This window comes from Zeugodacus cucurbitae, chromosome 2, assembly GCF_028554725.1.
Source record: "Zeugodacus cucurbitae isolate PBARC_wt_2022May chromosome 2, idZeuCucr1.2, whole genome shotgun sequence".
NCBI classification, from domain to species: domain Eukaryota; kingdom Metazoa; phylum Arthropoda; class Insecta; order Diptera; family Tephritidae; genus Zeugodacus; species Zeugodacus cucurbitae.
Genome location: NC_071667.1, coordinates 70,257,018 through 70,281,471, shown reverse-complemented (window position 1 = coordinate 70,281,471; position 24,454 = coordinate 70,257,018). Strand labels below are relative to the sequence as shown.

The 24,454-nt window shown below is 35.2% G+C and overlaps 9 protein-coding genes across 17 annotated transcripts in view; 5 read left to right on the top strand and 4 right to left on the bottom strand.

Annotated features, from left to right (window-relative positions):
- The window catches only part of LOC105211945 (histone-lysine N-methyltransferase PR-Set7), a 117,888-nt gene extending 117,328 nt beyond the window's left edge, over positions 1 to 560 (bottom strand). For 2 of the 3 annotated variants that reach the window (XM_054225597.1, XM_011183657.3), the window contains exons 1-2: positions 296 to 557; positions 175 to 216 (exon numbers count right to left, since the gene is read on the bottom strand). The gene's annotated coding sequence lies outside the window, so the exon portion shown is untranslated. Of the gene's footprint in view, positions 1 to 174; positions 217 to 295 lie in introns of all 3 variants that reach the window. The other variant, XM_054225599.1, reaches the window with a different exon arrangement.
- Positions 561 to 891: 331 nt separating this feature from the next.
- On the top strand, positions 892 to 10,876 carry LOC105211944 (serine-rich adhesin for platelets). 4 transcript variants are annotated; one of them, XM_029039983.2, is made up of 7 exons: positions 892 to 1,159; positions 1,408 to 1,583; positions 1,738 to 1,957; positions 2,081 to 3,042; positions 3,110 to 3,709; positions 3,771 to 4,029; positions 7,445 to 10,876. In XM_029039983.2, exons 3-7 carry the CDS (start codon positions 1,783 to 1,785, stop codon positions 9,592 to 9,594), a joined length of 4,146 nt encoding a protein of 1,381 aa, XP_028895816.2. In that variant the 5' UTR covers positions 892 to 1,159; positions 1,408 to 1,583; positions 1,738 to 1,782; the 3' UTR covers positions 9,595 to 10,876. The 4 variants fall into 4 exon arrangements, with proteins under 4 accessions (XP_028895816.2, XP_011181957.2, XP_054081571.1 ...); XM_011183655.3 differs by having other exon boundaries at positions 892 to 1,089; positions 1,408 to 1,957; XM_054225596.1 differs by having other exon boundaries at positions 892 to 1,121; positions 1,408 to 1,957.
- On the top strand, positions 4,037 to 6,499 carry LOC128919919 (uncharacterized). Its single transcript, XM_054225622.1, has 2 exons — positions 4,037 to 4,481; positions 5,280 to 6,499. Exon 2 carries the CDS (start codon positions 5,321 to 5,323, stop codon positions 6,194 to 6,196), a length of 876 nt encoding a protein of 291 aa, XP_054081597.1. The 5' UTR covers positions 4,037 to 4,481; positions 5,280 to 5,320; the 3' UTR covers positions 6,197 to 6,499.
- A 1,248-nt stretch (positions 10,877 to 12,124) lies between the features above and the next one.
- Positions 12,125 to 13,149, top strand: LOC105211943 (uncharacterized). Its single transcript, XM_011183651.3, has 2 exons — positions 12,125 to 12,458; positions 12,516 to 13,149. The coding sequence occupies exons 1-2, from the start codon at positions 12,237 to 12,239 to the stop codon at positions 12,837 to 12,839; spliced, it is 546 nt and encodes a 181-aa protein (XP_011181953.2). The 5' UTR covers positions 12,125 to 12,236; the 3' UTR covers positions 12,840 to 13,149.
- Positions 13,150 to 13,413: 264 nt separating this feature from the next.
- On the top strand, positions 13,414 to 15,251 carry Lip3_2 (lipase 3). Its single transcript, XM_011183650.3, has 4 exons — positions 13,414 to 13,892; positions 13,963 to 14,682; positions 14,739 to 14,903; positions 14,960 to 15,251. Exons 1-4 carry the CDS (start codon positions 13,800 to 13,802, stop codon positions 15,176 to 15,178), a joined length of 1,197 nt encoding a protein of 398 aa, XP_011181952.2. The 5' UTR covers positions 13,414 to 13,799; the 3' UTR covers positions 15,179 to 15,251.
- A 124-nt stretch (positions 15,252 to 15,375) lies between these two features.
- LOC105211940 (uncharacterized) lies at positions 15,376 to 16,339 on the top strand. The gene is made up of 2 exons (XM_011183647.3): positions 15,376 to 15,979; positions 16,037 to 16,339. The coding sequence occupies exons 1-2, from the start codon at positions 15,885 to 15,887 to the stop codon at positions 16,284 to 16,286; spliced, it is 345 nt and encodes a 114-aa protein (XP_011181949.1). The 5' UTR covers positions 15,376 to 15,884; the 3' UTR covers positions 16,287 to 16,339.
- On the bottom strand, positions 16,126 to 17,646 carry LOC105211941 (protein AAR2 homolog). Its single transcript, XM_011183649.3, has 2 exons — positions 16,333 to 17,646; positions 16,126 to 16,176 (listed from the first exon to the last, which is right to left on the bottom strand). The coding sequence occupies exon 1, from the start codon at positions 17,525 to 17,527 to the stop codon at positions 16,397 to 16,399; it is 1,131 nt and encodes a 376-aa protein (XP_011181951.2). The 5' UTR covers positions 17,528 to 17,646; the 3' UTR covers positions 16,126 to 16,176; positions 16,333 to 16,396.
- Positions 17,647 to 17,923: 277 nt separating this feature from the next.
- Positions 17,924 to 23,467, bottom strand: LOC105211939 (uncharacterized). Of its 4 annotated transcripts, none has more exons than XM_011183645.3 (11): positions 23,317 to 23,467; positions 21,892 to 22,014; positions 21,667 to 21,725; positions 21,083 to 21,517; positions 20,669 to 20,974; positions 19,843 to 19,971; positions 19,664 to 19,783; positions 19,413 to 19,602; positions 19,251 to 19,348; positions 19,045 to 19,174; positions 17,924 to 18,988 (listed from the first exon to the last, which is right to left on the bottom strand). In XM_011183645.3, the coding sequence occupies exons 2-11, from the start codon at positions 21,983 to 21,985 to the stop codon at positions 18,870 to 18,872; spliced, it is 1,680 nt and encodes a 559-aa protein (XP_011181947.2). In that variant the 5' UTR covers positions 21,986 to 22,014; positions 23,317 to 23,467; the 3' UTR covers positions 17,924 to 18,869. The 4 variants fall into 4 exon arrangements, with proteins under 4 accessions (XP_011181947.2, XP_028895849.2, XP_028895847.2 ...); XM_029040016.2 differs by having other exon boundaries at positions 19,422 to 19,602; XM_029040014.2 differs by lacking the exon at positions 23,317 to 23,467 and adding an exon at positions 22,127 to 22,328.
- Positions 23,468 to 23,533: 66 nt separating this feature from the next.
- Positions 23,534 to 24,366, bottom strand: LOC105211938 (28S ribosomal protein S21, mitochondrial). Its single transcript, XM_011183644.3, has 2 exons — positions 23,772 to 24,366; positions 23,534 to 23,711 (listed from the first exon to the last, which is right to left on the bottom strand). Exons 1-2 carry the CDS (start codon positions 23,916 to 23,918, stop codon positions 23,595 to 23,597), a joined length of 264 nt encoding a protein of 87 aa, XP_011181946.1. The 5' UTR covers positions 23,919 to 24,366; the 3' UTR covers positions 23,534 to 23,594.
- Positions 24,367 to 24,454: the final 88 nt, after the last annotated feature.

Below are 24,454 nucleotides of genomic sequence, written 5' to 3'. Positions count from 1 at the left end.
ATTCTTCTATATTCCTTACACTGTGCGACAAACCTGGCCCCGATAAATATGTGTCTAGCACAGTAAGCGACATAAAACTTGCGCCACAACGCTCGTAATGGCATAAATATATAAAGAAGTTCGCGCAAACTTCTTCCAATTGAAGTGTATCTTCTTTTGTCTTCAAAGACTTACCTATTGCCGTTGGTGAGGGTGCCAAAAGCTTTGTGGTGGAACCTGCATTAGAAATTTAGAGAATTAGTTAAAGTCTCAGCAATATTGTGTTGATTGTGCTTATGGAATTGGAAAAACTTACCAAGTAATGACGAAATATCACCGGAAGACATTAAAATTTGATAGCAGTCCACAAATTGCGAAGTTATCACTGCATTTACATTAGTCGCTTTATGATTGCGAAATAAACACCGATAACATTAAGCACACTCACTTATATATAAAATAATCATTTTAATTTGTACTTAATACACAATTAAACATATTACACTGCATTTTTCACAATTTAAGTTAAAAGAAGCGCATAGAAACTGATTTCCGGAGGGAAAGATACTTCAACTGTCAAATAAAATGCAAAGAACAGGGCGATTCAAGTGATTCTTAAAATTGTGTAAATAACAACAACAAAGTGTTTTATGAGCAGGTGCGACACTTCAAGGCTGCCAGCTGACAAACTGTGAATGAACAAAATGCCACCTTACAGTAAAATGATAAGAACACAATTCTTTTTTGTTTAGAAAATCAGTAAAGAAACAAAAGTGTGAATATTTAAAGTTTTTATCAGAACAAATACTATTATATTATTGACAAGCCGCCATAGTCTTACACAAAAAAGTTTAATATACTCAAAAAATTTTGTTTTAACATATTGAAAGTGCGGCAACACTATGCATTTAATACAAAGTGTAGGTATGTCAACGTCTTTGCATATTTGGAAAATTGTTCGAGATGGAAAACGTCACGAAGAAATATAATATTGCCAAAAATATTTAAATAAAAACAAATGAAGTTCTTGAAACTGTGATTAATAAACAGCAAATGTGTAGTATTTAAATAATATATGTGACGCGTCGTTGGTGTTAGAGCAATTGAAAGGTTTGGCAAATCCCTCTAGTATTGTCAAATAGGTACACAAAAAACTTTCCAGCTGGTGCCATTTGTGAAGGTGAAAATACAAATCTATATATATGTGCATACACATTTTTGTATGGTTTTATAAAATAATAAACAGAAACTTGAGTATAACTAGAATTTGTGTAAATAAATCGTTGGTGTTTATGAAAAGTTTATAATATTCAACTATATGCTTTCATTTGACAACTATGCAAAGCAGAACTTACGTATTGATGCACCTTAACAAATAGCAGAATCGTTAAATACATTGTTTAATATTTATATGTTTTCTTTTAATAGTTGGTGCCGCAATATCTCATGTGATAGCTTAAGTGGATAAACCACAAAACATAAGACATTGACCGCGTTGATTACTTGAGAAATATCATTTCGACTCGGTCTTGTTGTAAAAAATCACTGTGTACATATAATAAATCGTCCGCTCCCCTTTCCTAACGTGGCCAAAACTCGATAAGGTGAGCGTGATATGATTTTGGTTTTGATGACGCATTCACGATAATAAACTGAGGTGCAGCTCAAGTACTTTGAAGTCAGTTTCATTGTTTGCAAATAAAGCATGATTGTTGGCATTTGAATACTAATTTCAAAAACACTTGCTAATTATTGTAGAGAAATTAGCTATTAATACACTGAAAGTAAGAACTTTTATAAGGCATGGCAGGCATTCCCTCTATACCACCGCTACTTTGCAACACTCCGCCACCAATAGATTTTGGTGAAGAGGATGACGATTCCGGTTTACCGCCCACGTTAACGCTCGAAGATGAAGATGATTATGGTGATTTTGCATTGGGCGCAGATATAAATGAGGATACAACCAATGCTGAGGGTAAGAAATGAAGCGAAATCATATTCAGAATACATTTTTCTGTTTGTTAGTAATATTAATAAATTATCGTGTATTTATAAACATTAATTTGTTTTTTTTTTCTTCATTTCTTTATTATTGCAGTATCTTCGTTACCACGCACACCTCAGTTTGAATTAAGTTCTTCAACAACCAGCGGTTTTACGGATATCCCACCCGCTTTCGAAGATTGCGGCACTCTATCTATAACGTCTACAGAATTTAACAATTCTGCAGCAAATGAAGAAGTCAAAACACAAATTCAGCTAAATGAAGCATTCAATTACAATGTAACACAGACATTTTCATCACCAAATGGCGAAAATAATAACAACAACACTCTAACTACAGATGCTATGAGAGAACTAGAACAAATTAACAATTCCGATAAACCGTCTGCGCAGCAAAATGTGAATGATAATAAACCATTAGACTTTGATTCAAATGAGGCCAAAGCTACAACAACTACAAGTACACTCAAAGATCAAGCTGAAACCTTAACTGAAATTACAACTAAAGAAGTTAGTCAAGTTGGAGATTCTAATGCAGCAACAAGTGAGCCGGAAACTGAAGTGAAATCGAATTTTATGCCAATAATTTCACAAAGTCCTCCGCCATTAGCGGACCTAGTGTTATTAGAAGATTTAGCTGACGACAGTAGCGATGAGGAGTGTCATCGTTCACCAAAAAAATCACCCATATCAACAACGGCACCACTGGCGGACAATATTGATAATGATTCCCAGGATTTCTTTGCAATTCACGTTGTTAATACGCCCACTTCTCCGAAAGAAGATAAATTTTCAACGATTGCAGACGATATAAATATGAATAACTCTTTCAACCACAATAACAATAACACGAGCGATTTACCAAATACAACAAATGCAAATTTAAATGAGCAAGTACATGATGAAGGTGATGATGATGATGATTTCGGTGACTTTGCCGATTTCGAGACAGCATCCGATTTCATGAAACCAACAGAGCATAATGGATTAGTTACAGCTGATTCGATAACCACATCATTGGTCGATAGCAACCAAAATGTGGAAGCGTTAGTCGAGGTAAATGTTCACATATACTATTTTGTCACATATATATGTTTATAATACTATTTTTGTCTTCAAATAGCCACCACCGGATACTGCAATCCCAGCGGATGATAATGATGATGATGATTTTGATGATTTCCAAGACTTTACTTCAGCTCCAGCGCCAACACCGGCTGTTGTGCCAATCATATCAGCACCGCAAGCATTAAGCATAACAGCAGAGAATAATAACACCAACACAAAAGCTGGACCATTGAAAACTGACAGTGTTGGAGCTGAAGTGAGAAAAGGTGTGGAATCTGCAGCAACCTCGTTTGATAATGATGACGATGACGATGATTTTGGCGATTTCGAAGAGGCTACATTTGAAACACCTGCAAGTCAATACACTTCTGCTGCGCCAGTTTTACAAACAACAACGCCAGCGCCAGCAACGACTGTCTCTAGCGCCAATATCGGTGAACGTTTAGGTTCGGTGCTCAAAATGATGTTTCCAACGGAAGACGAACGTACCGCTGAAAATAATGAGTTGCAACAAACAGTAAAAGTTGCCAATAACATGAACGAAACACTTCCTTTAGAAGCAATAGAAGCTGCCAAAGCCTTAGAATTTCAATGGCCACAATCAGAAATGCGACATGCCCTCATACGTTCGATAGGCATCGATTCGCGAAATATTGTAAGGCTCTAAGCAGAAGTCATAATTTTTGAAATAAATATCTTATTTTATTATTTTCTAGCTCTTCGGTGACAATTGGAATCCCTCAATGCCACGCTTTGCTGCCAATCTCAGTTTTAACCCTCTAAAACCAATGAAACCGCAAACAGCCAACACTGTGCCAAACACAACAACATATGCCGATGCCGATACAATGCAATATAGCATAAACAGTGGCGTTAGCGCTGCCGAGCCGGACATTAGCAGTTATGCTAAGAAAACGGATGTACCTGATGTTGAATTCGATTGGCAAGGCACCGGTTTGGTGAATCCACTTGACGGTAAGCATGCTTATATAAATTATACAATACTCTAAACCATGCAAACACACTTTAAATTCTAAAGCTATCACAAAACTAAAAAAAACGCTTTCTCTGCAAGCCATTCGACAGATATGTGCTTTGTGTCTACTCCTTTTCCGTATATCTTTTTATTATTAAATATCATTTTGTTTTTATGCAACATTTGTACATGTTTTGCGCAAACTTTTTATATTTTATTGTAATTTGTTTTTCTGTAATTCACGCCGCAACGCCAAGCAACGTGTGTGTTCTTATATTATCAAATCGTATAAATGCTTTACAATTGCTTTACTTATGACTTTTATAATTATATATTTGCAAACTGCATGGAAATTGCTTCGTTTTTAACCTATGCAACTGTGCTAAAATACTAAAAGCAAAAAGCGCGAGAAAATAAGTGTACAAATGTATTTTACGCGTGCGAAATGTGTGTAAGTTTGCAATGTTAAATTAATTTTCCAATGCCATTATTGCTAGTAAAGTACATATTTTTATACAACTTGTGCTTGTATTAGTTTTCACTTAAAAATTCGTAATTTATACTATTGTATTTGCTTTGATAGTTTTTAACAAATTTTCAAGCAAATTTAAAATTAGATTCTTGCATTTATTAACAAATCACTTCATAATAAACTAATTTAATATCAAAATTGGTAATCTATAAAACTAAAATCAGTTTTTACTTTTAATTATTGCGGCTAAAATAAAATAAAATCAAGTGCTATATCAAAATTATTATTTACCATTTTCACTGGGTGATACAGATACAAAAAAATAAAATAAAAACATCAAAGTTTATATGATTTAAAATTCTCATATTTGTTATATTTAAAATAATTATAAAAAAATTTAACAATATCAATTATTACATTTCTACATACAAATTTACTAAACTTTATTTTTGCAAAACTACAACAACTTTTTTTTTGTAATTTTCTTGCTCAAGTTTGCATTTTATTTATAAATTCAATAACTTTTAACTTTTACTGTACGCGTTCAATTTCAATTTCTTCTCCAATTTACTAATTTTATTGTTGCAAACTAATTTTTATAATTTAAGTTAATTAGTAATACAATTATAATTTGTTTATTTAATTAACAAAAAACACTTGTATATCTGTCTCTACTAACAATAACACCAACCAACCAACCAACTAACTATACGATTGCAATAACAATCAAAATCAATGCTGATGAATTACAATAAAAACAATAAAACAAATGACTAGCATCACATGTTCACACTTTACTATTGGATCTAGACCAAGTTATGGTGATGGCTACTAAGCTTGATAACTTAACTGTTGATTCCTCCTACTCCTCCTCCTTCTCTGCATGTGCAACGTTGGAACGAAATGCAACAACAACAACAACTACTAACAATACAACCGCTAAAAATAATTTAATTAATGAAATGCAACGGCTTAATTTAACGTCACAAACCACTAACACAACAACAACAACAACAATAATAACAACGCCCACATGTGTTGCATCTGCTCAATCATCATCATCATTATCCGCACGCATCTCATTATCACCATCATCGTCGTCGTCATCATCTTCATCACAATCACCAACACCATCATTACTAAACAATAACAATAACAAACCAACTATATCCACCAATTCTACGCACATTATCTATTCAAATGCTAAACAACAACACGCTACTAACACTAACGAAAATATCTGCACTTCTCAAAACCACCAAACGAATACACTGACTTGTTGTAAAACAACAACACATGCAATCGCTGGCCACAATGCTTTTTTGCACTCTCTCAACACAAACGTGCCACCACAAACGCTTATCGCTCACGGTACCGTTGGAAATATCAACACCGTTGAACCGTTTTTGTATTTAAACTATCTTACTAATCACCTTTTGGCTATTAATCAAAATCATGCAACTGCCATGAACAACAACAACAATAAACTATCTTTAAATACCAACTTAAATGAACGTTTTGCAATGCCAAATCCTAAAACTACTGCAACAACAAACGCAACATTGAAATGCGCCGATATTTGTAATAATTTTAACATCCCCAATAAACCACTGGAATGTGTCAACTTCCACATGAACTCAAATCGCTTACTGGACTGTAGTAGTAAGTTAAATAATTGTTGTTGTGGCATATAATAAGGTATTTGCACACAGTAGGTTAGGGTAGAAGTATGTGCCGCACCTTTTCTTTGAAAAAAATTCGTTTCTAACCTAAAAATTAATAATTCAGTAGAATATTTAATGCGATAGAAAATTTACTGTTAATTAATTGCGTTAAATTATACAAAAATATTCTACAACATTCACCAAATATTCATTAATTGTATTATTATTATTAATTAATTATTTATTTATGACTGTTTTTAAAAAATGACTGTCTAAAAACACATAATCCTATTTTATGATATTCCAATATTAAAAAAAAATTTTGTTTAATTATTACACCGAAAGTTAAGGCTTCCACAGATAAGCAATTAAATGTTTCCTCTTTTTTGTTATCATTTCATCAAAATATCAAAAATCAGTTCGCTTAATTACTTACTTGTTGGTAGTTTATCTACCATTTATTGGATTTTATTAACTAATAGTTTATCTTATCACACAAACACAGATTGTTTAACTAGTTTCTTAAGTTCGCTCACTGTTTTAGCTTCAGAAAAGAGAGAATTTACTTATTTACACACTTAAGCCACGAACTATCCCAAAATTGCATGAACAGAAGCATATAAATGTTTTCAGCTTCAGAAGTGAAAATGTGCGTCATATGCCCTACTCTACCCTAGCTATTATACGCCTTCAGTTAAGTGCACCATATACTTTACTTAAACATCTAATCTTTGTGTTCTTCCCAAGCACACTTTTTATGATAATTTTTTTTTTGTTATAAAATATTATAAACTTATGTGTATTTTTTGCTCTTTGGTGGTAGCTTGAGTACATAAAACGGAGAATTTTAATTTAAAAAAAATTGAAGAAAAAAATTCTTACCTAAACACACTTTTTCAAGTGACATAAACTAGAAATAATAAGGTTATAGATTTTATAATATTTAATTTAAATAGGTTCCTCTTAATTTCAGCTTTTTAAGTAAAAAATATATTTAAGGTTATGTTGTGTTTAATATAATTCCAAATATTATTAAAAAAAAATCGGATTAAACCAAAGGAACACTAGATAAATACAATATTAATTGGGGCAACTACCACCAATTGTATTTAAACTTAGCAAAATTTATTTTTGATTCTATTAACCTTCGTTTAATTCATAATTTTAATTTCCTACTTTTTAACTCTCTATTACTTTACATTTTTAAGCTTAATACAAATAAAACCCTACAAACATTACTCTAAACAAAAAAATTAAAAACATTTTGCTTCATTGCAGGGCCCAAGAGCGAGACAAACACGCGAGAGACTGAAGCGATTCAGCCGGCGGCGCCTATTGCACGGTTTGATACACCCGATGACGAGCAGCAATCGCATACAACCTTTTCAAGCGTCGGCGATAACATTTCCGAAACCTTAAGCAAAAACGATAACGAACTGACGGCATCGCCAACCAGAGACGATGGTCCGTCACCATTAGCACTGGATAATGCCGCATATCAGTTCACAGCACCCGAGACCGGCAACACCATCAGTAGCAGCACGAGTGCCAGTAGTCTAAGCAGCAGCAGCAAACCCTATGACAATAGCAAACCGATGACAACATTACGTTTGGGCGCCAATATCGTCGTGGATGTTGACGATGACGATGAAACGGTGGTTACATCCACTTACGCGGGTCCGTTGAAGGAGACACACATTTATACGCCATCGAAGGCAGATGCAGCGACAACTGTGAAAGCTGGCAAAACTGCGGCCAGCGGCAGTGAACCAATCGATTTTGATTATGAAATTGCGGCGGCGGGTATAATCATCGATGAGAAGGTGGTGAAGAAAGAATATCGCGATGTTGAGTACAATCCTGGTTTTAGTTTAGAAGTGGTTGCTGAATACGCCGGTGAGTTGTCTATAGGTGTACCGGGCACTTTAGCAAATGAACCTAGTGCTTCAGCCGTAACAGTGCCGCAAGCACCAGCAACACAGCAAACAGTCGAATTCGACACCGATGAGTTTACCGAGTTTACGGAGTTTCAATCAGTGCCACCGCCACCACTGGCAACTGTGCCTGCAGTGGATGCACATTTTAGCGCCCCCTTTTCCATCGCCAGTACAATAACGTCCAAGTTCCCCACAGAACTAAATGCTAAAGCGCCACTCAGTAGTCAACCGCCCGTCCTACCTGCAGCCATTGCAAAGGCAAAAGAAGCTAGTAAAACACCAAGTCGCACGAACTCACCGTCGATGATTGACAATATGATACTCAGTCCAGCCATACTGTTGCCACAAGCTATACCCATCAGTACGAATAACGGCACGGCGAATACGAAGGCCACACCAACCATTGAGTGGGGCGACTCCACAGCCAGCATCAATCCCGATGAATTGGCGCGCATTGAAGAGCTCTTCTCACAACCGAAAATGCCGCCTGTAGCTGCTGCCAAAGATGTGATGAACGCTTCACAAAAAACGACGCCCATCCATAACTATGGCGAAAAGCATACGAAGAATAATTCAATTTCCATAAGCGCTTCGGTAGCGATGAAGGAGCAGGACTCCACACTCAACGATGATTACTGGTCGGAGTTTGTGTCGGTGCCGGTGACGCCACAATTGCCAACTAATGCAAATCGCATGTACAACAATAACAACAACAATAGTATCAATAGCAATAACAAGAGCAACAACAACAATCAGCTGGTCAACACACCAAAGCGCATGAGCGATGTGCATATCAACAACAGTGCCAACAACAGCAATAATGCAATGCGCTCGCCGCGTCATCAGCAAGAACAACAACAACAAAATATCCATGCACAACGCACGCTAACGCCAACGCCACAGCAGAAGTCAGCTGCGCATACGTCGACCAACTTCAGCGCCAAGAGCAATGTGTACAACAGCAATAGCAACAGCAACAACAGTAACGATGATGACTGGTCCGATTTTGTGTCGAGCACACCAACACCTGCATCAGCTCAGATACAACAACAACAACAACATGTCACATCCTATATGCCCGCCGCACATGCGCCACAATTCAACAGCGCCGCCTGGCAAAATGCCAACTTCTACAATAATCCACTGGGTCTCTATCACCAACAGGCCAGCATGCAGACGCGCACATCAGCGCTAACACCGCAACAACAACAATTGCAACTACAACAACAAATACATATAATGCAGGATTTCTCCACAGCGCCTGTCGCAAACCGTCCACTCCACGCTATGAGCAACAGTAACAATGCAAACCACAGCAATCTACAACATTCCAATACATCATACGCCTCACCACACCTACAGGTGGGCAGCGCGCGCGTCGCGCCGAGCATTTCACTAATACCCGATTTGGGTTTTGTGGCGCCTGCATTGCCGGTACACACCGCCTTCGTTAATGTGTTGCCGAAGACGAGTTTCAATAGCAAAAAATGACGTTTATTAAATTGCGAGCAGACGCACAATCGCGGTCGCACAACGCTGGCACATTCCTATCGTACGCACTCCATACCAAACGCTAGTCCCGTTACAGCTGCTGCCGCCACCACAAGCATACACGACATCCTCACATAGAGTCAGCGGCAGATAATGCCTCAACGTCACGTGACGTAACGTTAAAGTGTGGAGTTGTGTGAAGCTGTGTGTGTGTGGTTGGCAAGTGAAAGAAATTTTGTCGCAAATCCTTACAAGAAAACTGCAACAATTGGCTGTAGCTTAAAGGAGTTTTTTTTGCTGTTATTACCTTTAGATCGTTGTTTAGCTTATAGAAATTACGCCACTGAGTTACCGGTTTTCAAATTCCTTGTTAAACAAATTCCATGTGCTGCGCTTTGTTTTATGTACCTAACGGTGTTAGAAACTGTAAAATATATATTTGATTAAAGTTCAGACGAAATATAGTGTAATTTCATTAAATTTTTTTCCTTTTACCTCTCCTAATACATCGTTGCAACTAACGGTACTTCCAATATTTTTGCTTGAGGCTCACTCAATTCATTCAAGCTTCTGCAATTAAAGCAATATTTTTGGTTTTCCTTTTATAAATATTTTCTCCGAAAAGTTTAAAAATTTGGACACCCTTTTCGAAGTTTAAACTGCTTTCGAAAACACATTTTAACTGTTATTTACTATATTTTAATACCGGCGGCATGTCTACCAGCTGAAGTCGATAAGTTATGCATAAAGTGTTGTTGTTTTTTTTGCTTTTGTTGGCCTAATCAAATCTCTTGACAGTAGTCGAAAGGTTATAAAATCATTTAATAAACGTCACCAGGGAGAGATTACGTTAGATTTAGTTAATTGCAGCTATTATTATGCCCAAACGTTCATTAACTCGAACCAGTGATTATTTTATGATATTGCTTTTATAATGGAGGAATGAAGAACGGTATCCATACAATTTACAACAAAAAAATAAAAACAGCATTAACAGTGGTGAATTAGTTAACATTTAGTTATAAATCAAATGACATGATTAACAGTAAAAGTATATTTATAGATTTTTTTTTTTTTTTGTTAGCGAACTGTCTACTTACGAGTATTTAGCGTGTATATTATAACTGTTTTCCGACTTGAAAGACAACTAACTTGTGCTTTGTGTGGTTAATAATGATTTAGGATCCTAAAGCAATTGTTTGCATTGTCGTAGTCGTGTAAATTTTTACTATGTAGTATGTGTAAAAAAAAGAAAAAAAAACAACAAAAACAATAATAAATTGAATGAAACTATTGGAAATTATGTATTAAACACACACAGTTAATATAGACACATTTGTTGAAGAGCGCTACAGAGATAGAGAGCTCTACTTAAATATAGTACCTAAATATTGTAGCCTATGCAAAACATAAAAAAGACCAGTATTCCATAACAAAAGCAAAAAAAAAAAAATTAAATAAACAATAAAATAAAAATAGCAAAAAAACATTATAAATATTACAAAGCTGTGTTAATACACTGTATTGGATATCAAGCAGCAGCTAAGGTATAATGTATGTATTCTCTAATATATGAAGTTACATACATTTATACCCAGACACTAACTATACATACTTGTATGTATGTAATTGTACTTAAACTCCTTGGTGAGCAATAAACATGCATTATTGATAATTAATAAAATATATATGTATACATACATATATATATTTATTTTCGATTTTGATTTTATGATGTATATGGCAAAAAGCTTTTGATTTTAATACAATAAATAAATAAGCTTAAACGTTTTGGAAAAATATATGATTCGAGTGGAATGTTTTATTTGTATACAGTGGAACTTATCTAACTCGAATCACCATAATCCACAAAAAAACTTCGAGTTATAGAGATTTCCGAGTTACAGATGTAAGAATTGTATGAATTTTGACTTCTATTACCAATTCAAGAGTTCGAATTATGGAGAATTCGAGTTAGAGCAGTTCAAGTTATGGAAGTTCAACTGTATTTTTAAAGTAATGTATGGAGAGATGGAAAAAAATAATAATTATTATATATTAATATTATAGAAAATATTTTTCTCAATAGATCTGTGAGAGCAAAGGTAATATTCAAAAATACTCATATGCCATGATGTAACACAAAAATTATTTGAAAAATCTTTGCTGATGCAACAACAACAAAAACAATTTATTTCAAAATTAAATTAAGTATGAAATGATATAGAATTGCTATATGAGATAACACTTCGTACGACCAAATCGATGAAAAGTAGGTAGTTTTTAAAAAAAAGAGCATAAATTCAAAACAGTGATTTTTGAAAATTCCCATAAAACAAAAATTTTACTTTGAAATTATATTTTAAATAATTTTTGTGTGAACTCACTAATACTTGATGAGCAGCTACACCCACATAATGATTAAATAATATTTACACAAATATTCTATAACAAGATGTATTGATAAAAACAACAACAGCGTTTTTAAAAATCATTTCCGTTTCATGTCAAATATTATCACATAACTGTAAACACACTAGAATGGTAGTTATTGCGTGCTAGATATCTTTTAAATATTTTTATGAAAAGTGGTGTTTCAGCAAACGGCGCTTCAAACGCAACGCAAACGTTGCAGCATCAAAATGCACTTCTATTTGTTGTGCCTTTACGGAATTGCATTTAAATATGCCGTTATTATCACTGCAGTGGAAGCGTCCAATTACGAATTCATCTTGGATCAGTTGATAGCTGTGAAGGAGGACGATGATGTGGGCAAAATTAATGTGGAATTCATTCAAAGTGAGGACGGCGTGAAGATCAGCGGCATTGCCGAGCAGCTGGTGGCTCTGGATAATGCGTGGAAGGTTGTGTAACAATAATATTTAGTATACAGTATAAATTAATTTTTTTTGTTTTTATAGATAAAAATTTTGCTAAAGCGTGCCGAGGACGCTGAGAAGGATTATAATACACTAATGCCATTGCCTGCCATGCGAGTTTGTGATTTCATGTTGTTCTTCTATCGCATGTATATTTACGAGTCATTGGTTAAATACTCGAATGCACCATCACCATATGTTTGTCCGGTTGTTAAGAACACCTATGTGATAAAAGAGTATCCTATAGTGTCGGACAAGTTCAAGCAATATCTACATCCCGGTTACTACCAAGTCGAAGTGAGTTTGTGGCATAAAGATGTGGAGAAACTGAACTACATTATCGAAGGTCATGTCGAGGAGGAGTAGTCGGGGGGGAGTGCAATATTTTTTAATAAATTATTCTACAAAATTAACAAATTAATATTCAAATTTTCGGAGCATATTGTCAACTTTTAAAAAATTCGATATTTGATCAATTTAATACCGTTCTTTGTTGATTACCGATGTCAATTACCATTCCAAAGATTCCTCTAATGAATGTATTTTTTGCTATCAAATTGGCATTTAATTGTTAATCAGTACTTCAATTTTCTACTATCAATATAATGAAGTATGTGGCTTGATAATATATACAGATATCTACGAAGGGAATAAATTTACTCATAACGTCGAATCACTATTCCCAGTATGTTATATTGGATGTTAATAATATTCGATGAGACCGATAATCTTGTGGTCTTCCTTGGAGAGATTCTAGGAGAGATAACTGAGAGAGCCAATATAAACTTTGAATACGTCATCTCAATTAACGAGGAAAGTACTGGCGATAATTGAAGAAAATACAGAAAAATATTCCGACAAAATGCGTTACCAACCAACTGATCCGGGCATGGAACTTGGACTTGTGTATACAGAAACGGAATCCTATTATTATAGCCCAATGTTGGCAACTATGAAATATATACATATATTCCTTAGTATTCAAAAAAAAAAGATAACTGTTGAACTATCAATTTTCTTCACTCCCATTTTCAGTGTAAACAATCTATTGCGCTCTCTTAGGGGTATAACGCTGAACGGCGTGATAAATCAAAGCTGAAATACTTTCGAAAACAACGGTACCGCCGAAAAAAATCGGCCGCTAATGAGATCATGCCTGTTGACGCACACTTCAAGTCATTATCGCGAATTTGTAAATTATTTAACGATTTTTAGCTAATCTAGGGTCATAATTTCTAGCCATTATCTGCGTAACGCTACTGTGGGGGTATACAAGAATGCTCATGGCTATATAAGACCCCTTCGAACAATTAGATTGTTTAAAAAATGCAAAATTCGGTGTTAAAAGGAAGTTTAGTGTTAGCGCTGCTGATCATTTTCGACTGCGCATATGCCGCGGATCGACCCATTTCGGACTGTGTAAGCTCATATAAAAACATTTTGTGTTATTCTCTATTTAACACTTAAACAAAAACTCCCTCCAAACCAGGGTGAACGCATCATAGCCGATGGCTACCCCATGGAACGTCACACGGTCACCACCAGCGATGGTTACATACTCACCATGCATCGCATACCTTACTCACCGAAGAGTGATAAGTCCGGTAAACGACCTGTTGCATTTCTCATGCATGGCATGTTGAGCTCCTCCTCCGACTGGGTGCTGATGGGTCCGAACAAAGCGCTCGCCTATATACTCGCCGATGCCGGTTACGATGTGTGGATGGGTAATGCGCGTGGTAATACTTACTCGAAGAAGCATCGCACTTGGCCCACTTACTGGCAGGTCTTCTGGAATTTCAGTTGGCATGAAATTGGTGTTTACGATGTGCCCGCTATGATCGATTACGTGTTGAATTACACGGGCAACAAGCAGTTGCAGTATATTGGCCACTCGCAAGGCACAACCGTTTACTTGGTGATGATGTCGGAGAAGCCAAGCTACAATAATAAAATTAAATCGGCACATCTGCTGGGACCCGCTGCCTATATGGGCAATATGAAGAGTCCACTAACGCGTGCCTTTGCGCCCATTTTGGGACAACCAAATGCGATGGTCGAACTTGTGGGCTCAATGGAATTTATGCCAAGCAATAAGTTCAAGCAAGATTTGGGCATTGAGATGTGTCAAGCCACATCGCCCTATGTCGAAATGTGCGCCAATGAGATTTTCCTAATTGGTGGTTACGATTCGGAACAGTTGGAATATGTGAGCGTGAAGCTTAGTGTTCATTTGAAGCATAATCATTAATATTTTCTCTGCAGGAATTGCTGGAACACATCAAAGCCACATCGCCAGCAGGTGCTTCAATCAACCAGAATCTGCACTTCTGTCAGGAACACAACTCGAATAAGTTCCGCAAATTCGATTACAGTGTGCTACGAAATCCCTTAGAGTATGGCGGTAGCATGTACCCACCCAACTACAAGGTAGCGAATGATTCAAATTGTAGTATTCTTAATTCTTTCATTTCTCCACTTTTCAGTTGAGTAATGCTAAAGCACCTGTTATGCTCTACTATGGCGCCAATGACTGGATGTGTGATGTCAAGGATGTTCGCCGTCTGCGCGACGAATTGCCGAACATGAAGCTAGACTACCTTGTACCCTTCTCGAAATGGGCACATTTGGACTTCATTTGGGGCAAAGAGGCAAAGAAATATGTATACGATAAAGTATTGGAGCAAATGAGAAAATATGAGTGAATTGGGGATAGACTTGGAAATCTAATCTAATAAATTTTAAATAAATATGAACTTTCTATACAAGTATTCCAGCAAAATCCAAATCAAAGCAATTAATTTCATAAAAGTAATAACAGAAATAACGGTATTTGATGCGATAAAATCGGTAAGCTCCAATGATAGTCATCGCGTTCTAATACCAAATCATATATTTACAAATCCCGATTAAATCCATAACCTCCAATTTCTGAAGGTTCCTGGAACAATACTAACAGGCAAAGTGAAACAATTACCCCAAGAATGTTGCATTTGTACATTTCCTTTGGGAATCAGTATAGTAAATCATAGTTCATGAATATAAGATAATTAAATGATTATCATACCTTTGTGTTTGCAACAAATAATATGCATTGTGTTCGATTGTGTGTGGTTATATACATACATATATGTAGATATAATCACAGCAGGTGTAAACTATTGATTGACGATAAACTAGGCTCATGTGCACTGTGTCACTGCTCAAAATTACGGACACGTATTAATTTAAGTAACCCACGGTAACCAGTTGAGCCATAACAAATGACTTCTCATCTTTGTTATCTATTACGAGGAACTTAAATAATATTTTACAATCAACTAGTGAAGCTAATAGAACTGGAGAAAAAATAAAATCGAAATTGAATTAATACATTTGTTTAATAAAAGTTAAAAGTTAAAAAATATCGTTATGAAGCATCAACAAGTTGTTGTGGATTACTGGAATATGATAAAGACCTCGTTTACATGTTTGCTATTGGCCTTCTCCGGTTATATTTTAATCAAGTAGGTTTTAATTGATATAAGTAAATACTCAACCAAATATTGCACACTTCATTTCAGAATGGTTCAAACCATATTTTGGTTACCTGGCTATTTACAGAAGAATCAGAAACGTTTAGAAGAGTTAGCAGCGCAGTACAATTTAGAACTGGACGGTGATAAAAGTCTTACTGACGTGTTGAAAGCACAAATAGAAGCCACTTTAGAGGAAAAACAAACGTTGACAAATGAAGAAAGTGTTGAGGATAAGAGCAACAATGCGTTGGTGGTTACGGCGAATGTGGAAGGCGAGCCCAAAAAACAAAAATAAATGTATTTAATATAACTATAAACTTTTTATTACAACTTTATATTACATTATTTATGTGCTATGTAACTCTGCAAATATATTTTTCAAATTCTTATAGCATAGCTATAAATCTAAGTCATCTCTACTATAACGGGCATATCTTCAGGATCTTCATCGAGCAAACCGTCAAAGTGCCATTGCAAAGTTTTTTCTAATTTTCTACTAAGTTTATCAGCACTCACACCCAAACCAGCCAAATTCATGTTGACTAGCAGTGCACGCACATCTTTATAGACTGTATTATATTCACCTGGTTCCATTAGCTCTTCGGGCAGGTGTGGCACTTGTTGCATCAATGCTTCTGCATATTTCATATAAAGTATTTTGAAATTTTGCACAGCTTGCTCAGAGTGTGCCAACAAGTGTAGTATATTACGCCAATGGGCCAGTGACTCTACCGAACAACCAACCAAAAAGAAAACAAAAGCCAATTGTTCCTCCTCGATTAAAGCCTCCGAACTGTGAAACATGCCAACAAGTTGCTCAATTGCTTGTACACAATCGATGCTGTGGCGTGATACTTCAGCTGGCGTGGCATTCTCTGGTACACGCGCTGGTAGTTCTGTGAAACGTGGTGCGGTGCCTTCCACCGGTTTTAAGTTGGGTAGTAAGTCACTTTCATTTACAATTGTTTTACTACTTTTCTGCTGCTGCAAATTGTTTGCATGCAGCGTGCCTCTTGGTCGTTCCTCATCTGTACAAGATTGCAATTCAACATTTGTACGTATTGGGCCTAATGTTGGTCGACAACGATCTACTGTGCTCTCGGTCACCTTGTCTGTTAGCAGTTTCCATTTATTGTAAAATCGATAGTCATATGGTGCAAGAAAACTATCGAATTCCTTCAGATTATCACGTATACGTTTCTTTTCCAATTCTTTATCATCGGATTGACTTTCTTGCAATTCTTCCTCGCTTTGGCTCCACTCACGCACAACCACCTCTTCGCTTTTGAAGTAATGCACAAAACCCACGCGTGGCGCAACATCACCATATGGACCGCAGGATGCACACCAGACGTAATGTGGACCGGGTGGTATCATTTTCACGCCACGAAATTTCTCACCGATTGTGTAGTTGCACAGATCAATGCCGAATTCTGTGCCGACTGGCGCGCCAGTTATAACCAACACCGCACCGGTGGCGAATAATTTCTTGGCCAACTGCGGGTCCATTTCCATTGTGGATTCGTCAACATTCATGGTTTTGCTTATACGTTTATTTAACGTTTAAGAAATAAATGTTGTTTATTGCAAAAATTTGTTTAATTCTTAATCCAATCAGCTGTTTGTTGTGTACAATTGAAATAGCAGCCACAAAGTGGAACGTAATGATGCCGTATTTTTTTTAAACGACAATTTGTGTACGAGTATCTGGTATGGCAATATCCGGAACCGGGATTTATTTTTAAGATTACACTTAATTAAATAAATATTAAATATTTTTATTTTTTAAATTTATTAGCGAACTATTAAAATAATAATTTTTATAATATGTTCTTCGTATAGATATTCTATCAAGTATTGCTTTTAAGACGTCGCTGTGTCTAAATAATATTTTAATTTATTATCCCATACCCGACGATCAATAAAACACTATTTTATTACATTTATAGATATATAGTTATATTTGCACTTAAGATTTAATAAAACAAAAACAAATATTTGAAAAAAATATTGTACCTAACCGTCTAACTAATGTACTAAATAACTCAGCTCAGCTTAGCTATTTAAACACATAATACACTAATTAGCATTACCGTTATATGTAAACATATACGTTTGTTTTATTGGATATATGTATGTATATGCATGTGTACTCTTGTAAATACAATTAAAATACGAATGCAGTTATACGCGCCTACAAAAAAAAAACATATCCTTATAGGTATAAGCCTATCATAAAATGTTAAACATTTAGCCATTATTACAGTTATAAACACAATGCGAAACTGCCGCCAACTTGTTATAATTTTCGCAGTTGTTAATTTTATTTTATCATAAATTGATTTCAAATCAAAATATGTGCACTACTTTTAGTTTTATGTATGTTTGTTTGTATATATAATATCGCTTTTTAGGATTACTTCAAAAATCAGTTACGCTTCTCTAATAAACTGGAAAATTGTTGTCTAAGTATGCTGTGATATTTTCCAAATCATTTTTGCAATAAACAGCACACTAACTGTTTGTTTTTGTTATAATATATTATTTTTTTAATACGTTTTTCTCAGCTCTAGTAAATAGATAAATTCGCTTACGCTGCTTTGCAGTGTTCAAAATACTCATTGTTGTTGTGTTGCTGGCAACAAATAAATTAAATAAATTTTGGAGCTTTACAAAACTAAAATAGATTTGCCACCGCTAGTAATGGACGATTTGTGAGCAAATTCGCTTCGCTTAACTCGGACACTAATTTATATTGTTATGATAACTATGCTGGAGCTATCATAATTTGGAACCAAAAAAATATTTATGTATATATAAATATGTATTTTTACGTAAAACTTTACTTATTGTGGAATCACTTGTTACTGCGTCCATTTCATGGCTCTAAAGTACGGAGAGGAAGACGATTGTAGGTGTTAGCGAGATTAACATTTGCAACCGACAATAATTCGGGACGTTCTGCCAAAGTATCGGACAAAGCGCGGAATAAGATGTCTGCAAGAAATTAATAAATTTAAATAACAGTAATAATAATGCTTAAAGAGACATACGTAAAACTTTCTTCTGCAAGTCAATTGGTATGACACCAAGATTGCCCTCACGTTCCAAAAAATCGGTTAATTTCTGCAATTCATGCTGAGCTTCATCGGAGCCATGAGCCAAAGACTGTGTGAACATGATCTGCAAAAACAAAGCAGAGCAATAAATCCGTATACATAAATAGGAAGTGAGAGAGGCAGAGTGTTTGTAAACATACCTTTGCCAATTTATATAAAATATCTTCCAAAGTATATTCATTATACAAGAATTGTGATATCTTAGCTCTTTCGCCGTTCTCATCATAATCGTTGAGTTCTTTAATAAAATAGTTTGTTAAATAATTTGATTATTATTTTTATATATTTTTCTTCTCCTTCACCTTGATTACCATCATTGTTGAGCGCTTGCAATTTATGCCATACTGGTGTATTATCAACTGGTTTCACTTGGCGTTGATTGCTTGTGTGCAGTAGACGCTCCAGTTGTAAGTAAGGAAGTAGCGATTTTTCGTTTGTGGATGCAACAGTTGGCGGTGCCACCGGTTTGGACTGGGGCATCTCGAACATTTTCTAAAATGAAACATGGAAACACTATTAGTGAAATATATATTTTTTATTTATATTCTTTTACCTTGTCAATGTTTATATTCAGCCCGGCTTCTGGGAAGATGCGATTTGTGTACGACTGTTGTAGATACTCAATGCCAATGCGTACTTCACGCAGAAATGCTAAGGCGTTTTCACGTGACATCTACATAATTCATATGATAATTATAAAAGTTCGTAATTATACTTTTCATACAGACTTACCACTCCACGATCGATTAGTTCCTCAACGGCGCGTGCAACACCTGCCTCATCGCCAGTCCAAAACACATACTGTGCCATGTCAAAGGGTGATAACTGACCATTGTGGCGTTTTAGAAGTGTTTCGACGGTCTAATTAAGTATAATAGTAAAAAAAATATTTTATTAATTATGTTTAAAAATAAATATGTTTTCGTAAAAATGTAAATATGTATGTATTTTGTAATTATGAAATGTATGAATTCTCTCAGGTTTTTGGTTTCAGAAGAATATTTTTGGATGCCGTCACTGAGACTAAAATTAAAATAAAACTTTTGTATATCGTTGAACGATAGTAGCGACCGAGCATTTGTTTCCTGCTTTTATAGTACAGGGCAGCTCATATATAACAAAAAATTGATATTTAAATTGTGTGGGTGGCAATTGTTGAATTTCAAATTCACTTATTAAGCTGCCAACTATTCCAAGGATAATTTGAATGCATTACTTTTTATTCAAATATATTTGCATGTATGTATGTATGCAAATGAATATAGTTGTGTGTAGTATGTATGCATCTACTTATGAGTTTATACAAGCACTAGGAGTGCATGAATGTGATTTATAACCCTGCAAGCAAAGCCATATACATATTACGTATAAAATTTCTAGTTCATAATTAGTGCCTCTCTGAGTGAAATATTCTGTAATTCTTCTATCACTAGAAAGGCAATCATTTCGAGGGATTTCCTTGCAGGGCTGTGCTGTGTATCCGGTATCGGTGTATGTGACACATGTATGTGGATGTATGTGTTAATGTATGATGTGAAGAACGTTTCAGCATAAGAACCTGTTGTGGCTTTAAGGGCACCGAGCGACGTTGTGCTGCCGGTTTAATTTGCTCGGCCAATTTCTCTATTGGATTCATTTGTGTGCTTTCTTGCCCATTCGTTCCGACACTCTTGACGTCAAGTGGAAGTGTATCTGTTTCAGGCGCATTTGCATCTTTGCCAGCGTTGTTGGCTTGGACGATTGCTGGAGTAGTGGTGGTTGTTGTTGTTGACGTTGTAGTGCTAGTGGAAGTGGCCGCTGTGGAGGTGGTTGGCAGCACTTCCGGATTTTGACCGAATGCCAAACGTGCGGCACCATAGAAAGGCTGTATCGAAACACATTTACAACCATTGGTACACAAACATACATTCACACGACATTTAAAGGAAATTTTCTTTATTAAGATGACACTTTTAAATACTAAAGTACATACCTTGATAGCTGATGGTGCAGGCGGACCGCCACCATTTGGTACAACCGCACCAATTTCAGCAGTTTGCTGCTGATTGGTCGCACCAGCCTCAGCTGGTGTCTTACCACCGTTGTCATGTTGTAGCGTGGGTGGACGATGAATGCCACTGCCGCCAACTGGTAAGAGCTGTTCGCCACGCCCCTCCGGCTCAATTGGTGCGACTGATAACTCTGTTGTGGTGCTCTTTTCCAATTTTGTGGTAATTGCGGGCATTTGCTCTAATTGACGTTCCAATTCCTGCGATTCACTTAGCGGTTCAGCACTAACGGGTTTGCCGACGCCAACATCGGGCACAAAGGTCTGTTCAAAATTTGACGGTATTTGTCCAGCTGTTTCTATGTTTTCACTGCCATAATGGTCCTTTAAATGCTCCAATTCCACCACATCTGCATCGGACTGTGAGAGGAAGGGAAAATGTTGTTAACTAAATGAATTTAAATTTAACTGCAAAACAAGTTTATATATTTCTTAATATGTATGTATATTTGCATGTATATATACAGTATGTGTCAACGGTAATTATTTTGTGTGCATAGAAAGCTTACTTGTATTTCCAATCCACTCCTTTTGAACCTGGAAGCGTTTTCGCCATATGCGGAAGAAACTTTTCAAATAGAAAAAATAAATAATAATGGAATATGAAATAGTAATACAATATGAGTATAACACTCATAAATTCTATTTCTTACTTTCTACTAATGTACATACATATGTATTTAAAAAATAACCTAAAAAATATGGATTGAATAATTTATATATTGACTACTTACCAAATAGGAATGGTAGTTTTATAGTTGGATATGCATAAAGTGCAATGACTCCGTTAAGTAACCAAATCACTGCGTGCAACTGATGCGAAAGCATTTTCCCCCCTTTTATCAGTTGGGCTTAAACTAAATTAGAAAAAGTTAATAAAATATTTATTAAGAACAAGAATGTTGCACATACAATCTTTTTATATAAGAAATATGTATATAATATATACAATCATTTTATAAAGTTCACCAATATGAATGTGATATCAAGTTCTCAATCTTCCTTTCAATATCAGCTCCCTACACGCAATTATATGACTAAACTCGCAGGTATTTCCTTTCAATTGAAAATGTATAACAAAGACTTTATTGTTTGCTTATAAAACAGTTAATACTGCCAACAAACAACGCAAAAAGGATGCAACGTCCGTCATCGATTGATGGTGGTAATACATTAATCCATTCAAAATACAAAGGCTTAAGGATGCATACACATACATGTACACGTATATGTGACTTTTCGGGTGCATGAGCACTCGTACCCACTGTGTGTTATGTGTTCGAGTGTCTAAAAATAGCATGAAAACACCAACAAATCGATATTCCACAACAAAAGTAACTATGCAAAAATCTAAAGTTAAGAAACAGTGCCAACAACGTGACATACTGGAGGGAATGGTAGACGTACATAAATACATACATATGTATGTATTTATTAGTTATGTACATATTGCAAAGTAGAATAGCAGAGACGTGCTTTATAATAAAATGGTTCATTGCGCAATTTGAGGAATGGTTGAAATTGATTGAAAGTGGTAGGTGGAGGATTTATTGCAATGATTTTGTGATGCTCTTGATTTTACGGCATGCACTTTGCATAAATTTTCTTTTATGCGCATTAATATATAAGTGTGTTTGTATAATTTTAGCTTTATTCCAACATTATACACGATGACCTATCACCTATTTATTATAATAAGCACATTGTTTCTTACTGTACGCCCTTGAAAGTGAGCCTTATATGCATAAATGGCTGTTAGTGTATGAATTATTGCTGTTGCAGACCCACTTCCGTATTTGTAGTCAATGAAATGCAATTTAACGACTGGCGTACAGATTTACTATGCAAATTAAAATATAGTTTCTTAACGGTGTATCATATTTTGTTATTATTGAATTGTTTCGCCGAATGTCGTAATATTTGATGGCTTTAATATGCGTCCTATTATATATTAAAAATCCATTCATTTACTCGCCGTTTTAATATTTGGATACCTTATCCACTTTACAACCCACATTTATGTGTAAGTTTCTTGGATTCCTAATATTTTCTGCAATAACCATATTCAAAGTACACAAATTTGTTTAAGTTTCTTGCGAATTGCACTACTCTCATATTGTATTTCCTGATTGAATTTCCAACACTTTTCCTTTACATACCACTAAATTGATGTAAACACGTCCGCTCTGTTCGAAAGTAAGAAAATCTTTAGTTGCAACTTGCAGTCATCTTTACCAAAACAGTTTGAACTGTCAAACATTGTCCACGAAGCTTTCAAAGACCGCTGAAAGCTTTTAAGCTTCAATTGAACCTTTGCCAACATATGTAAATGTAACTTTTTCAACACAACTGGGTTATTATAACAATTGAAAAGGGTTTTTTGTTTAACAACACATTAATTTTATTTTTGTTTTCACTATTTATTACTAATAGAAAATTAACTGCATCCTGGGAATGGCTCAGTGCGATTTTTACGTAGCACAAACTGTATTTTTCGATTCATGTCTTCATTGTAGATTGCTTTGCACTTCTCGAAGTTGACGCGACGACGTACCTGTAAACGTAAAATTAATATATTTATTTTTAATTCAGTCGTAACTTTTGTGGTACTAACCTGATATGGTTTCTCATAGAAGCGTGTGCGCCGGTATTGATCAAATATTTCTTCTTTACCCAAAATGCGATTTAGCAGGCGGCAAGCTTCTTCAACATTATTCTTTTGTACCATTACGGTACGAGCAATAAATTGTGCGTGTTTCATTTTATTTTATAATATTTGGATAATAATATTACTTATTTTGTAACACCCACAGGAAAGTATGCTGCAACTACACATAAACAGCTGTTCTATCAACCCCTATTGGTAGACAACTTTGACAACCAGAGGTCGCTATAACATGATGTGATGCTACTGTTTTTAGTAAACAAATATTACACTTCAATAATGTTTTTTGCTCCATATTTGCTCCAAAAGTGACTATTTTACAAAAAGATAAATGTTTAATTTAATACCCATTAAGTTTCTATAAAAATAAGAAGCAAATTGTGAACTTTGTTATCGACAATACATTTGTGGAACATCTGAAACAATTTCGATTCAAAATATCGATTTTCAATTATTCATCGATTAATTGTATTCATAAAATTAAAGAATGTAAAACAGCTTTTTGGAAACTATATGTGTCATTTGCGGTTCTCTAAAAAATGTTTTTCGTGTCAACAATTGTAGTAAATATTTTCAATCAATAAATATAAGGTCGTTAAATTTTGTAGATTATTTTGCTCATTAGCAGTCGC